The sequence below is a fragment of the Maylandia zebra genome, linkage group LG8 (genome assembly GCF_041146795.1).
Source record: "Maylandia zebra isolate NMK-2024a linkage group LG8, Mzebra_GT3a, whole genome shotgun sequence".
In the NCBI taxonomy this organism is placed as follows: Eukaryota; Metazoa; Chordata; class Actinopteri; order Cichliformes; family Cichlidae; genus Maylandia; species Maylandia zebra.
In genome coordinates, this window is record NC_135174.1 from 22,845,405 (window position 1) to 22,861,511 (window position 16,107).

Here is a 16,107-nt window from a genome sequence, read left to right on the forward strand (position 1 = left end):
AGCCGATATCTGTGAGATGGGCGGAGGAGGAGGAGGAGGCTCGTGCCCGTCCCCTCGGCAGCAGCAGCAGCCTGAGAAGCAGCACCCCTCTTTCTCCCTGACCCCCGCACACACACACACACACACTGAATAACAATAAAACAGCTCAGCATAGGTATGCACACCTGTTCTACAACAGTTACTGTCCATCACTCGAATCATGAAGGGTGTACGCCCCCAGGATCTGAATGTTTTGAGGTTCATGCACTTTATTATTATTATTTTTTAACTTAAAGTCCTGCAGAGAGGACGATTGTACTTTTTCTTACCTTACTGGATTCGTTTTCTTTTGATTTCAGTAGATCTGTTCATTACAGTTTAGGTTTTCTTATAAATATGTTCGATTTTTGGTTTAGTTTTCACGAGTTTTCAGTACTAATTTTCCTTTTCCTTCGTTATGTAATGGGTAGCACGGCTTATATTTTGTCAGGGGTAGCAGATGTGACGTTCAGAACTGAACGGTACACCAGTACAAACACAGACGGGGGGGTATACTCTCCCAGTATACCTCCCAGTCTCACTAAACACAGGCACCAACACCTCCTCAAACTGGTTATGCTGACAAACATTTTCAGGAAAAGGCATTTATGGAAAATATTATATTTTTGATGGTACACAACAATAATCAATCACAATAACTAATGACAACATAGAAATAAATAAAAAGTAAAACTGCCAAATAATAGCCAGTAAAAATACTAGAAAAAAAGTTGTGCATGATTTAATGTAATACTTAAAATCAAAACTTCAAAGATAGGTATTCTGAAAAATGACCTTTGTGACTGACAAATGATCAGACATGATATTACTGTGACTGAAGCAACTGAAAACAGCAGTATTCATCCTATACAGCAGGGAGTCCCAGCCTCTAAGATAAGCTTAAGGGGACATGAGATGATTAATGGAATACGAACTGCAAAAATCTAAGCTTTTATCAACACTTTTATTCCTACATTTGATCCTTTAATCAGAGACGTTTAAAGGGAAACCTAAATGCTCCTAAATGTCTGAAACATTGCTTTCATAAGAAGTCGCAAGCCACACATGTTGGAAATCACTGGTTTACTCTGAGCTGTGTATTCTATACATGTATATAAAAAATAACCTTGAAGTGGGCTGAAGCTGTCAAATAAAAAAAGTGTTTCATATGCAGGTGTTAAATCAGTAATATAAGCACCTCACAGCTGTGCACAAGTACAGTACTTGAATAAATGAACGAAGAGCTTCCCAACACTGCTGATTGCATTTATTAATGATTGATATGTTGATTGCTTTTAATGTCAGGAAATGGTCACTTGATCCAGCCACCTATAGAGAGAAAAGCAGCAAAAATTTCCTATTTGAAAGGAGATTTTGGCCAATAGATTCAAAATTGACAGATTTTCTCTTTTCAGATTACAGTTTTACACAGATTATATTTATCAGTTAAGAATACACAGCCCTAAGATCTAAATTGAACATTGAGGTGCCTCTTAATTAGTATATGTATATATTCTAATTGCTTTTTGTTGGTAGTACTGTACTCATCCTCCAGTGGAAAACTCTCCTCTCCTCTCCTGTTCACTGCTTTGAAGACTTTTGTCACTGAAATAATAAGATGGTGTGAGTGCTGCATTTGTCCTTTGTGGGTGGTTACGGCTGCTGCTGCTGCTCCAGCAGGAGAAATGTTACTGCTGAAGAAACAGATAGGTGCGAGGGTCTAAACTTAACTTGTTGTAAATCACACGCATGTTCGCGTCCACTCTCTCTCTCTCTCTCTCACACACACACACACACACACACACACATAGTGGCGACACAGTCTGTGTGCCCATGCATGCCTCAGCTTAAGCCTTTTGTCAGGCGGTGCTGGCCTCCCACCTGGTTTCTCTCCTCTCTCCAGTGTTATACACACAGTGTGTTTTTTCCTTGTAAGACCAAACTTATGATTGAGGCCGTGTGTGTACGTGTTTGTGTGTGTCCGAGCAGCAGGAATTGTAACGGTGCAGCAGTGCTGGTAATGGCTGGTCAGCTGGTATGGCGAGTATTCAGGGCGGGGGCAGTGCATTGTCCTCTCATAGCTCTAACAATGCCCCTCTGAACAGGCCACACATCTACCAGTCACGGGCCTCTCGCTCGCTCTCTCTCTCTCTGACTTTCTCTCTCTGCTTTTCTTTCTGTCTGCCATATTTATTCAGGCCCATAGTGAAGTGTAAAGTGAGATGTGATAGCAGCTAGCGTCCCTGACCATTGACAGAAGCGTCAAGGTCAACGGGCTAATATTAGAGCTCGTGTCACTCATTGCCTCTCTGCAACCACATCACACCTTGCATGTTCATTATCGCGTTAAATAATTAATAAACACCTCGAATCTTGCATGTATTCATAAGTGCCACTCCTTTATGAATAATTAATGTTCAGCATCAGTTGTTAATGCACTGATTTTTAAACAAGTCTCATATATGAGAGACTGGGGGCTTGGTTAGTATTTTTTAAGTATTTACATAGCAAGAACTCCAACACTGCTGCATATTTTCTTATGTCTCACTGGGATGGAAGAATTTCAATCACCAATTAGAAATGACCATTTTTTTCTCATTTTATTTGTTTTTTAATAACTGATTCGATCTGTTTAGTGTGTCTCAGCTTTTACAGCAATAAGAGTTATTGTGTCATATCGTTGTATGCATGTTATATTTTACATTTTGAAAGAGCAGCTGCCTGGAATGAACTTTTTGAAAATGGTTTCTGATGTTTTACATGCAAACTATTTTATGAGGAAGGAAGTAAATAATAGGTTATTTACTTAACAATTTCAAAAAGTTGGTGTCATTTTTTAAACAGTTTTCTCTTTTCTAAGTCTAAATTATTTTTAAAGAAATTGTCAACAGATTAATTAAACGAAACTCAAGCAATATAGTTCCTCTTCATTCCACAATGAGAAGGCCACGCCTGCTGCATTATCACTGATGGAAAGACACCCTCTTGTGGGCTTCTAATGTAAATGAAATCATTCAGTTAAAGCTCTACAAAGCACCCAGTTTGCCACCGAAAAATATGAAATTTGGAATCCAAATAAAATAAATCGAAAGAGGCAGATTATAAAAGTTAGCTGTACTTATGAGAACAGCTGTGGCAGCGTGATTGTTCTGTTACAGATTACATTGTCACAGAACAGTCACACTGTCACTGCTGGACTTAATTAATTAAATAGATCAACATGACGGTCAGCATGATTTGGTCACAGCTGGTTACCTGCAGTCACCAACAGAGAGCAGCAGAATACAGACGACGTATAGGATGCTCTTAGCAGATTAAAAGTTTAGAAGCTGCCTCTGTGGGAGGGAGTACTCACTGTCTGAAGACAATACTCAACCTTGTTTGCATGGTCACATATTCTGCAGGTGTATTACCATTAAAAGGAGAAGATGCTTTTTTTAATGCAGTATGCAAACAAATATGAGTGTGCCATTAGAAACATAAACACAGGGGTGGAAACAAAGTATCTACATCTAGTCAGCACAGTTCTTTACTTCCAATATCTCCAATTTTGGCCAATATGTTTTATTTCTTGTCCATTTAATAATTTAGCCACCCAATTACTTTTCACTTTGCATTTTAACAGACAAAACATATCTATTTCTAATAAAGTATGTATTTTTTAATAGATTAAATCATCCAAGAAATTAAAGAGCATAAAAATATCTCCACTACTAAAAACTGACAATGACAAGAATGATCCAATTATTCAGTAATACAACACCTATATGGAGTCATGTTCAATTCAATTCATATCGGGCCAAATCACAACATTCACAATCACAACCAACACTTCAAACCTCTTTATAATGTTGGGTGAAGACCTACAATAAAGCTGTGTAATTATGACTTTTGAATGTAGTATTTTCACTTGCACCTGAGTACTTTCTCTGTGTTGCAATGCTATTTTTGGTTAGGTACTCAGCTAAATACTTGACACTATAGCTCTAGTGGAAATTAAGAACTTGCATTTAGATACTGAACTGCAATGCTATTTTTTGACTACTACATTTTATAAAGCCCCAACATTAAAATGTCAGTGATTACCTGATGAATAATAAATGCTTTTATGTGATACTTCAAGAAGTTACTTTAATTTCACATATTTAAAAAAGAAGAAGAAAGAAATTCAATAAAGTGGTGCCTTATTTTTCTTTCATACCACCCTGATCTTCACTTTCCCTTGTTTGTCTCTATCTCTGTCTTTCGTGTCTCGAATCCTGCAGCAGGACATCACCTGCTCACCTGGTCGAGGGGTTCATGCTAATCTAAAGCCGATTAAGCTTCTTATCTACTCAGCGCTGGTTATGTGCTTTGGTCCAACAAAAATACAGCACAGAGTTGGCTTCTTTGCCGTTCCTGCTGACTCTTCACAGCACTCCCTCACATCTGCTCTAACAACACCACACTGGCTTTAATATCATGGCTCGTAATTCCTCATGGCTAAAGTTTTGAGAACATGTGGCTTTCGATTCAGATACACACGTTATTAGCGGATTTAGTTTCAACAGGATGGATAAAGAGTACCTTACAGGTTATTATTTACCAATATATCAACCAAAGAGATCAAAGGATTTTCCGACTTGCGCCCTCTGAAGTCAAACCTCATTTTAGAGTAGGTTTAAGTCACAAAAAGTGCATAAAACCAAAGAAAAGAACAAGTGAGAGTAACATTTGTTGCATGTTTCTTGAGAATGCATCCCGTGCATAGCTCCTCCTCAAGCACACACACATACTGTACACACATGTCCTTACATTGGGCATGTGAAAAGTCATCCCATGGCCATGTGAAAGCAGTAATACCTTAATAGGCCTTATCCTATTGGCTTAATAAGGAACCCAGTGGCACTCACAGCATGCCTCATGACTCAAGGTCGAGACAACACAACGCCATCATTGCACTGCTGTATGTCGTCTCTAATATCCTTTATTCGCGTATACAGTCAGCATAATCTCTCCTCTACACAGTCACACAAAGCCAAGAAAATTATTTGGAAAAAAGAAAAACAACTTTACATTGATTCAAATAAAAGATTCAACTTAATTACATTCTTTTAAAAAAGTAATTTTTCATCTTTTCTACGTCATATACAAAGTTATATACTGTACATACACATATGTCAATATACAGATACTGAATGCACTAGGGAAATATCAAAGAGGATCTGAGATTACAGTACAGGGGTCAGGAACCAAGATTTAGCTGCCAATTTCAGGCCACAGGTTTGGAGTCACCCCATGTTTCTGAACTTCCTGATTCCCATGCTCAGTCTTGATCCATGTGTTGCACTGTTCATGCATGACTGATTCATTTAATTGAAAATTATACTCCATCTCAGCTGCTTATCCAGTGAACTGGAGTATAAATGGGGGCAAGTCAGAGGGGTTAATTTGTCTGCTTTGACTATAAAGTAGCCTAGACGGGTTAGCAAAAATAAAACATTGCAAAACCTGAGTTAAATATCTTCAATCTGCACCATTGGGTTCCATGAGAGGGGGGGATTGCATAGCAACCACCATCCCCGCCAAACTACGTGACAGCAAAATAAAGGAGAAAATTACATGCTTTCAATACATATAACATTTACTTGATTTATAACTTTGCACTTTTTTTGGAGAAAAAAATGCACAAAGTGTCAGAAAGCAGAACTGTAAACCTAATTAAAAACATGCTGGTGCAAAAACAAACAAAAAAACAAAAAACCATGCTGGTGGTTGTTTTACTGGGGAAAACCAAAACTAAAAACCCATCCAGCTGCTATTTATCAAAGTATGAATATGCAATATGATCTTTTCACGTCCATTTCTAATGAGTTCATAACCAAATATATGAGTAGGCCTACAAAATAAATGCTGGTAGAAAAATCTCACATGTCTTTGATTTTCTCCTCAGGTGGGAGTGGGGTCAGTTTGTTCAGGTGGCGCTAGCTCAGCTCACTGTTTCAACCGCTGGCTCACCCTCCTCCACCTTGATGCCTTTGCCCATGGACTTCATTTTGTCCATGATGTCAGTGAACGTCTCCTTCACTGTCTTCTCCAGGAGCCAGCCCTCGCTCTCGCTCTCTGGATCCTCCGGATTAGCAAGGTTACACAGGGAGCTGTGGACATACTGCATGCCCACAGTCACACTAGCCTGCAAGGAACAGGAACACAGATCTGATAAACTTAATGTGAAATGTAGCCATGCCACATGAAAGAAAACGTTTAAGAAGGGAATTTATTATACACTTGTGCTACAATAATTTGATTGAAATTCCAGTTTAATCAGAAAGATAGAAAAATGATATTATATGAAGGAAGACATTGAATTGAAGTTAAACAAATGTTGTTTGCGGTTTAGAACATAATATTATCAAGACAATTAGCTAATTATCAGAGGATATCTAGACAAAAATCTGTATTCTCATCATTACTGGAAGTTTCAAATCAGAGCAAAGGAAAAGTATCACCATTGCTCAGCTCCAAATTAATGGGCCTGTTCTACTCATCTATAGTTCCATATTTTATTCTTGGACTATACTTAAATAACATTGCTTGTTTCAGCTAAAAAAAATTTTTTATCTTCTACTGGGTCTTGGTGCTGCATGATGCATGATTTTCTCTGATTGGCTGCCCTGCCCAAGCAGAAGATTGGAGTAATAGGCGGTGTTCACAGACTGTGCTGTTTGTGTGGGATGCCCACATTTGAATATCCCCTCTTTAAGACATCACACAAATCCAAAAGTATAAAAATGGAGCATTCAGTGCAGATGTGGGATGACCTCATTCTTATAATTCCGCTATGTAGTTGTCTTTAATTTAACAAACCAGGTATAATAGGTCCACTGTAATGCATCAGTTGTACGTAGTGAATTTTAGCACTCATGGATGCTAAAAATCTGCTGCAGCATAACAATTCTGATTACTTAAGCTGAAATGTAATTAATAATGCTCTTTCAGATAATTTAATAAATCCTTTAATTAAATTTTAAAGCAAAAATGGAAAATACCTGATGTTTTCCAGTGTAATAATATTAAATTCAGAACTCCAGTTTCACTAATAATTAAAAAAAATCTTCAGCTATTATTTTGAATATCTTCTAAATGCTTAGAAATGTTTGCATGGTTTTTATAAGTAGGACATGAAAAGATGATACAACTTTACATCTTTCAATAAATGTATCTGAGTCAGAAATTGTGTAATATACTGCAAATATGTTGTGTTAAGGCAAATATTCAAGCAAGGAAAATGAAATTAGGAGCTTTTTTAAATTCTTGAAGTAATCTATAGCCTATAGGGCTAACATCTCATTAGGACAGTTAAGATCCAGTTACTGTAAATGGAGACATCAGATCAGGAGATCAGACTCCTGGAAATAAGTATTTCCTTGTCACCTCTTGCAGATTAACCCATATGTGTCGGCACAGAGATGCTTGCGTAACTCCTCTTTTAAATCTAGGATTCCTCCGAGCGTGCATCTGATTAGCTGAAGCTGTGTTTTTACAACAAACAATTGTCTGCTGGATTTCTGGAGCAAAGATGTTATCTGTATGGCTCTATTTACTGTCTCCTCAAGGTGATGCAGGAACCCAAACAATTTATATCATCGCTGTGGTCACTGGCTTCAAGGATTCACCTGTACATGTCTATTTGTTCTGCATAATCATAAGCAGATATTTTTGGCTTTACAAACAACCACAGATGTTGGCAGTGGAGGCCAAGGAGAAAGTAAAGAGAGGAAAGAGGACACACATGGCTGTTACAGGATTTAGGTAGAAAGTAGCAGGTGAGAAACCGCAGGTGAGCTAAATCGTGCCAAAGGTGGCACAGGGTATCTCGATAGTAGGGCAGGAGAAAATATATTTAGGTAAAGAGGATAGCGGTGTTTGGGAAGGAGATGCAGTAAGTGGGTATTACTGATAGCGTGGGCAGACTGTGGAAAGAAGGGAAGAAGCAGGGATGGAGGAAACTGATGGAAGAAATGCCAACTAGGTCAAGGCTTTGCATGTTTATTCACCTGACTTCCTACTAGCTGGACATTAAAGACTTTCTCTCAATTTCAGTCATTTAACTGAAAATGATCTGAGGAAAAAATGCAGAACAATTTAAAAATGAATAAAATCTAGTCGGATACAGGTACAATATTTGTGACTTAAGAAGGCTGTTGTTACTTTTATCTGCTGACAAGGGAAGCTGCGGTCCTTAATGTGTGCAGGAATGTTATAAGTTGGTATCTATTGTTTTAGGCCCACTATGCAACTGGAGCAAATGTGATGAGGTAACTCGAGAATTTCAGTAAAAAATAAACTGAGAACTGATTTTCCTTGAAGAAAAAATCAACATATTTAGTTCCAATTGTTCTTCAAAGTGCCTCTTGCAAACTGAAATGTATTGCTAGGCCTGTTAGAGACTGTCTAACCTACTGCATGAAAGTGAATTGGACTGAAGTCATAGGTTAAGGACAGAAGGGGAGGTTAACCAGTTGCCAGACTAACCAATTTGTCTTTGTTGATATAAAAAAAAATGGGAAGTACTGCTAGAAAACACTTAGACACATAAATATCTCTGATTTGTCAGATCGAATAGGCTGAATTATCTGTATTATTTTTCTGAACATAACAATTTTCCAGACTATTTCTCATTTCAAATGAGGCTTTTCCCTGTTCAGAATTCTTGGGATGTTAAGCCCATTGGGAATATGGGAAAACATTGTCTGGTGCCCATTTACCTATCAGTTGTTTCTATTGTAGGCTCCACCAACAGATTTCAAGGCTAGAGTAGTGCTCCAAAGAACTCTGTATTTCTGATTAAAATGACTAACACACCTGCCTGGCTTCAATTTAGCTATCAGCAAGGTTGTTGCTATTTCTAGATATTGATATGCCAAGACCAGCTGTTTGTATCTTCAAACAAGCCTTCCACCAGTGGACATGGAAATATATACTTTTCTGTAATAGTTGTGACAACAACAATATTTTGTGCATTAAGGTCACTTCTGCAATTGGGGTATTTAAAAAAAACGCCCACTACAACTGAAACACTCAACAGCTCTCAAGCAGTCCCCTCTATTGTTTATTTTCTTTCCATGTGAATAGATTAATGAGGACATACTGTTTGCAAAACCAACATTAGACAGAGACAATGTTACAGTAGAAGACTTAATTAGACATTTATGCACGATCTCCATTCCTCCATGCAGTGGATAGTGCATGGGATTGTTCTAACTTTTAAATGAAGTTGAAAAGAGCTACATTTTCCAACTAAGAAGTGAACATTGTTTCAGTTAATATATTTAAGTAAGTCTGTGGCACTGACCTCCAGCATAGTGACCAGTATCACCAGGGCTCCGATGGTGTTCATCATGCCACCATAGTAGGACAGCAGGGCTTCGCGGCATCCCCGCTTCCACACGTTGAGATCCTCTGTGTAGTGGTCATAACTGTAGTGGGCAGTGTTGTTGGTCATCTGTGCCTGAATGCAGGGTCTGGGGGAGCTGGGGTTACAGCAGCTGAAGGGCACTCCATCCATCAGATACTGGCCATCAACATTACTGCCAATGCGGCTAGGAAGAAGAGGAACAGTAAAGGGGAAGATGATGTTGAAGGCCAGGAATGGGCTGTTACTTGAATTAGCACACCTGTGTTAGACTTCCCTTCGTTCAGATTTAACTGGAATCCATACATTACTCCAGGTCAAAAGTTGTTGTATTATACTTTGCAGTACAATCTTACCTTGACAATAAACAACATTAAATCAGCTATCCAACCTCCACAAAGCTAGCCTGAATTGGCATTCAGTCGTCAGCTAAAATGTTCCATCATACACTGCTGTTTCAAACTATCTCAAGGAGTACATATTAAGGTCTGAACAACTGCGAGAAGCAAGAAGGCAGGCACTCAAACACTGAAATTAGAATCACTGCTCAGTCTGAGTAGCTGATCTTGACTATGATTGAGAGTAGTAGGTCAATGGAAAGACAAGTGTAATTGGATCACAAAGAACTGGGGGGTGTCAGATATGTATCCGTTATTGCAAGAAATGTCACCACCTACTTGAGCTTTCCGAATTATGACCCAGACAACTTGTTGGTCAAAAGCACAGAGACTTTATGATGTAGAATAATTCTGGAGTTACTGTTACTAAGAAAGTTGGCAGTGAATGTGATATCTTGCATGTATAAGTACAACAAAAACCTGTAATGGCACCACAACAACACTGACCCCAAATGCTGCCCAATTAGAAGGCTCTAAAGCATAGCTGTTTCCTGTTTTCATGATAACGCTGTTGTCCTTAGTTTATGCTAATGTGAGCATCTCTGGCTACACTTTTTTTGACTGGCAGTGCTGTTATTGGAGTGCTGCCATGTCCTCTGCTGATTGGACAAGACACTGGTTCATGAAGGACAAGACACTGTAATCCTGGAGATTAAACACTAATTATGTCCCGGCACACAAAATTGTTTACAAAAAGTTAAGTGGTGCTGGTTGGCCGAGACATAAACAGGCTAGTGTAAAGCTTTCTCGTGGGACTTGACTGTATCTTTTTCTGCAACCATTCACTAAAGTCCAGATCTTCACATATAAATGCCCCCAGATCTCTTCTCTGACCCCAAGAACACATCTCTGCTATGAACTATAGCAGTCACCGTTTCTGCTATGGTAATCCTCAGTGGATGAAAGTAAGTATTACGCCTGATCTGATCTACCTTCATTTCAAATCCACTTATACTGAACTCTAACTTTGCACAGATCACCCCACCTCAGCAGCTTGGTGCACTTAGGTTCAACGGCAATCCAAACACATTCATTTTACTTCCACATTAAATAACTCTGCAACTTTTAAGGCCAACAATAAAGGATTTAACTTTTTTAAAAAAAATCTCTGTCACTTACTCTTTGACTTCCTTTGAGCTGAAGTCCAGGTAGCGGTTGCTGACCCACTGAATCTCAAACCAATCTCTGTAGTTGTCATTTCCACAGCAACGAAACTCAATCTGCATCAAGTCCAGGGTCCTCTTCATGTAGCAGCGTCCCGGTGTGTCGGTGTCCTTGTAGTACCTCATGCCGTTCCTCAACCCTTCAGCCAGGGTGAACTGCATAGGGATTCTCATCAAGAAACACAGCACGGCCGTGACAAGCAGCAGGGCGTTGAATCCTACACAGAATACCAAGTAGGTCTTCAACATGGGCTTCCACTTTGCAAACTTATCGGGGTCCAGTGAGTCATAGCACACTTTGCCTCCAAAGACGTTGATGCTGCAGGCTATTAGACCCATGAGAATAAGCAGATTGGGCAAAAAGTGGCTTTCATTGTTGTCCATAAGTTCAGAGCGTTTTCGCAGCTCGATCTTGAAGAACAGACCCATGCTGAGGACCAACACGCCGGCCAACACAGCAAACCAGTACATGAACCAGACTGTCTGAGCCAACTTTACTCGCTTTTTCAGATCAAACTTAACTGGCAACAAAGCCATTCTTCAATCTGTGATGTGTCCTTGCTTGTAAAAAACACTGCAGGAGTTCCAAGATTTCCACTTCGGTTTAGATAAAGTTCTTGAGTATGCTAACCTGCACTTCCCTGTTTGTTTGTAATCAGTATGTCCTCTGGCTGGTCCGAAAGAACAGAAGAGTCAGCTCAGACTGTAATCCATCCTATGGCAAAAGAACCGCTATAAAGAACTCAGGAGAACAGCACCGGATCCTTATTTTAAAGGTTCTTCTGCACCATTGAGTCCTAAACTTCAGTGTTCAAAAGGGTTTATTTCTTCAAACCTTTACAGGAGAAGCTAATGTTGCGTTCTCTCAAAGAGGTTGAGGATGGCCGGGGATCCTCATGATTAAACTCAAAGTTGCAGTACGTCATGCTAAGCCCCTGTAAGCACCCTGATCCAATTTACAGAAGATGAGCCTGATCGTAAGCTGCTGCCAGGGGCCATAATTGGTTTGAGTGTTCATGTGGTCATGGTTGCCTTGATCAAACACATCAGGAGCAGCACAAGTTTCAGCAGATGGTTGACAAAGGTAATGGACATGACAGTAGGGCTAATGATAAAGCCTAATCATTCATAGGTATGGGGTCCACAAGCTCAACACAAACCAGATGTCTTCACAACGAATCAAAAACACTTAGTTAATAAAGCCCCACTATGACTTTACTTTGGAAGTAATTGCTTAATAAATCAAGACCAAACTGTGACAAACTGGACAAATTAAAATTTTGCTTAAACATTATTAAACATGAAAATTCAGTGTTTGCAGTAAACGTTGTCTGGCAAGCTGATAAAAAATATTCTATTGCTTTCATTGATGTTCTTGTTGTCATTTGCTATCTTGGCAGTTAGAACCAACACAGTGTCTGGCACATACACGAGCCAGATACTTATGCTGATCAAAGCCAGGCCTTTCCCTGAACGGTCTATTCTTCTTTCTCCTTGTGGCTGGATGTGAGAGCTGCAGTGTTGCTAAATGTTTACCAAATGCATTTGGAACACTGAAGGCCCAATCTCCTGATGCTCTTTTCACAATGTCTTTCATCAAACCTTTGTGCGTGTTTAGCGCTGTCTCACTAACAATATTTATGTGTTATAATCATAAGTTTGCAGTTGTCATAGACATGAATGTCATGCTAACACCAGGTATTCAATGATTTATTTAAACTGTTGGCCAAATGAATATTTCACAGCACTACTGGTTTATTCAGTAGTGTCTTATACTGCCTACAACCTGAGTGAGCAACGATATTTTTAGGAAGCAGCTGCCAAAAGCTCTTTCTTCTCTACCTCATGCAGTAACTCTTGATAATGTGACACATGTTTAGCAAAAAATACTCTTTATTGCGCTTAATTTCAAAGCTGGACTGTCCACTACATTTTATATTATGAGATATTTGCTGTGATTGTTTTAACTACATTTATTAAGCCATTTTATTTTATTTGCTTTATTAAATTTTAGGAGCCATTTAACTCTATATTGCCGATTTATTCTATTATCTTCCGTTTTTCCATAGCATTCTATTTTGTTTCCTTCTTATTTTTTGGATTTTTAAATGGCTTAGACTGCATTTTAAATAAAATACAAACACAGAGATCTTTTCTTTTCTTACTATTTTTCCCCCTCCTCCTTTATTTTGTGTAACTTGCATTACCTTTGTGGGCAGGAATTTTAAAAGGCAGAGTCGGTATAAAAACAAAGCCTGAACTAAAACAGACTTAAAAATAAAAAATCTCAGACTTGGTGTCTTAATATTTTTGTGTAATAACAATTTACTTTCTGTTCCTTCTGCAAGAAAACCTATATAATCTCTCAAAAGATGCACATTTTACATTAACTGTAAACACTACTCCCATTTTTTCCCCCACATATTTCAATGCAAAAATTATTCAATATAAAAATGGTTGAATTAATTATACCTGAACTTTATGGTCATCAGAAAACACATTTTGAGAGCACATGAAAGCTAGAGCTCCTTCAGTGTTGGTCAAGTCTTACTGAAACGTTATCAGTAACTTAGTAAGAAGGGTATTTTCAACAGGGTGCTCTACTTTGTTCTTGGGTCAGTGACTAACCCATGTCCACAAACTTGTTTTTTAACTGCATATTACCTGTTCTTCAGTGCAGTATTTTTTTCCCTCTGCATGGGAGTTTATGACATAAACAGCTACACAAGGGAATACCTATTGAGTACTCTGAAATATGGCTGGTGAGGTTTTCAAAGACATCCAAAGTTGGATCAGACTTAACCAGTTTGATTTCCTGCATTGCCCAAGTAGTGAAAACATCCCTCGTGATATGGATGGTGAAATTCCACAGCTAAACGCGGACCATAGATAATGATTGAGTATGTTTTGGTCCCTTTATACTCCCAGATCTTACTCTTCCTCCCCTTATGTACCATTTTTGATTTTGCAAAATGTCCTGAGTTAATCCCAAAGAGGTACACATGCAGTATGAATTTCTGAATACTTCTTCTGTTTATACACCTCTTTATAAATGTGGTGAATAGACTCAAAACTTCATATAAGCTGTAAAAATCTGATAGCTATTGAATTGGAATAATAACATGAAACTGAAAATCTTCATGTTTTGGTCTGTTAGGTAAAACAAGTGATTCTGAAAAGCTCAGCCTGTCCCAATACCAAACTACTTGAAATCTGACTTTGACCCTAGACTCTTAAGAATTAGACTTATTTTTGAAAAAAAAAAAAAAACACAAACAAAAAAAATAACCACACAGTAACAGCCCAAATTAAGTGAATTTTTATTTAAATATATTAATGAAGATTATATCCATGAAATAAAATGGACATTAAATGTGCATTCTGGCCGCAAGCAGTTCATGTAAAATTTCTACTATCATTTGTTTTAGTGCATTAGGTCATTAAAAGTCCCATTCTAGGAGTCCCAGTTGGCTTTTCTGTCTGCTTCTGGAATAACAGTCCAGTTTGGGGAAGGTGTCCCAGCAGCAAGCCAGTTGAAGTCATCCACCTGAGTCCAGTTGTTTCGGGCCCGGTCCAGCCCAGACACAGTGAAGTCCTCTTCCAGGGTGGGATAGGACCATGTGAACGGGGCAAAGCTCACTCCGTGACAGTCCTCTATGATGGCTCGGCTGGTGACGTGCAGATACACTTGTGTGTCGGTTGTGTTGTGGGTCCGCAGCTGCTGACAGGGAAAGGCCAGCACGCTGTTTCTGCAATTATCTACAAAAACTGAACTGGACACCGGCCCGCACAGGATCTCACAGCTGTCGATGTGTTTCAGGTGCAGCGTGCTGGGGGAGCCGAACAGATGGACTTTGCAGTTGGTCAGGTGAGTGAGAAGCACATCTCGTTTTTGGATCTCTTCAGCCGTCTTGGTCAGAAACTCACTGGTCATGTTGGAGAAGCCGCACTGCTCGGCGGGTGCTGCTCCATCCACCTGGGTCCTACCTGTCTCTGCAGGTGTGCCTTCATCACGGGGAAGGGGATGAGCATCTTGTGCAGAGGCTTTATCTGTTGCCTTGGTGCGAGTTCGAAAGGCAAACTTCTTCCTGGGCAAAGCCTCCTCTTTGGTCTCAGACAGCGAGGTTTGGAGTTTCTGGAGAGCAGCCTGGGCTTGCCTGAGCTCGTACTGCGTTAGAAACTGCATACTGTCATTCAGAAACTTTTGCAGCTGGAGAGTTTTGGTCGTGGCCTCTTCTAGTTTCTCAGTCACCACAGCGCGCTCAGCTCCGGAACAGCTGGACAGTAGCTCCTCTATACACGCCCGCTCCCTGTTGAAGGCGATGGAGAAATACTCGCTCTTCTCCTCGGCGACAGAATGGCTCTCTTTAGCCTCCTTCCTCCGCTCGGCATCCTCGATCCTTGCCTGGTGCCGCTTCTGAAGTCGCTCTTGTATCCTGGCCGCCCCACTTTCGCCAGAAAAACCACTTTCCTCGTTACCTTCAATCACCGCTGCCATATTGTCGCACTGATAGTTGTGTCGGAAGTGATGACCCTCTTCTTCGTGACTTTCGCAAAGCCAACATATGCACTGTGGCACACCGCCACCTGCTGCATCGGAGTTTTTAAGCTAATTTTAAAAACTATATATATATTTTTTCTTTTTCAAAGATGAAATAAAACCTGCAATTTAACCACAAAATTATATAATTTCTTCTACATTTGGTCTCTTTATAAGCTTCGACAGACTTCTTTACCTTTTGAACAAAATGAAACAAAATATTTGAAGCCAGTGACTGGCTAATTATAGCAAGTGAGCTTATTTTAGCCTCTGTGTAATAGAATATAGTATTATATTAATATGTATGTGTATTATTAATAAAACGCATTTAATGATACTGCTAGACCAAAATGTTTCTTTCATCATTTTAAAGTAAAACAAAATAAAGAACAGTAAATACTTGAACATTTGCATTATTTATTTAATTTCTTTTTATATTTCCATTCGTTTTATATTTATATATTTCAATGAAATATTTATATATTTCAAAGAACCTTTTAATTTTTTTTTTCATATCACCTTCATTTTATCTACCCTGCTCCCTACAGTTTACCCATATTTATAGTGTGGTTTTTGTGAAACACATTACAGATA

General features: G+C 39.1%; 2 protein-coding genes across 2 annotated transcripts; both read right to left on the reverse strand.

The window, feature by feature from the left end:
• Positions 1–4,966: 4,966 nt before the first annotated feature.
• prph2a (peripherin 2a (retinal degeneration, slow)) lies at positions 4,967–11,874 on the reverse strand. The gene is made up of 3 exons (XM_004556672.4): positions 10,930–11,874; positions 9,353–9,599; positions 4,967–6,190 (listed from the first exon to the last, which is right to left on the reverse strand). The coding sequence occupies exons 1-3, from the start codon at positions 11,508–11,510 to the stop codon at positions 5,987–5,989; spliced, it is 1,032 nt and encodes a 343-aa protein (XP_004556729.1). The 5' UTR covers positions 11,511–11,874; the 3' UTR covers positions 4,967–5,986.
• A 2,402-nt stretch (positions 11,875–14,276) lies between these two features.
• Positions 14,277–15,539, reverse strand: tbcc (tubulin folding cofactor C). The gene has a single exon (XM_004556673.3). It carries the CDS (start codon positions 15,469–15,471, stop codon positions 14,428–14,430), a length of 1,044 nt encoding a protein of 347 aa, XP_004556730.1. The 5' UTR covers positions 15,472–15,539; the 3' UTR covers positions 14,277–14,427.
• Between the last annotated feature and the right edge of the window lie 568 nt (positions 15,540–16,107).

Excerpts from the sequence above, each read along its gene's own strand:
- prph2a (XM_004556672.4), bottom strand. The coding sequence starts at position 11,510 with ATGGCTTTGTTGCCAGTTAAGTTTGATCTGAAAAAGCGAGTAAAGTTG. Across the intron at positions 9,600-10,929 it reads AGCTCAAAGGAAGTCAAAGA|CCGCATTGGCAGTAATGTTG; the intron begins GTAAGTGACAGA and ends TCTTCTTCCTAG. Across the intron at positions 6,191-9,352 it reads TACTGGTCACTATGCTGGAG|GCTAGTGTGACTGTGGGCAT; the intron begins GTCAGTGCCACA and ends TGTTCCTTGCAG.
- tbcc (XM_004556673.3), bottom strand. The coding sequence starts at position 15,471 with ATGGCAGCGGTGATTGAAGGTAACGAGGAAAGTGGTTTTTCTGGCGAA.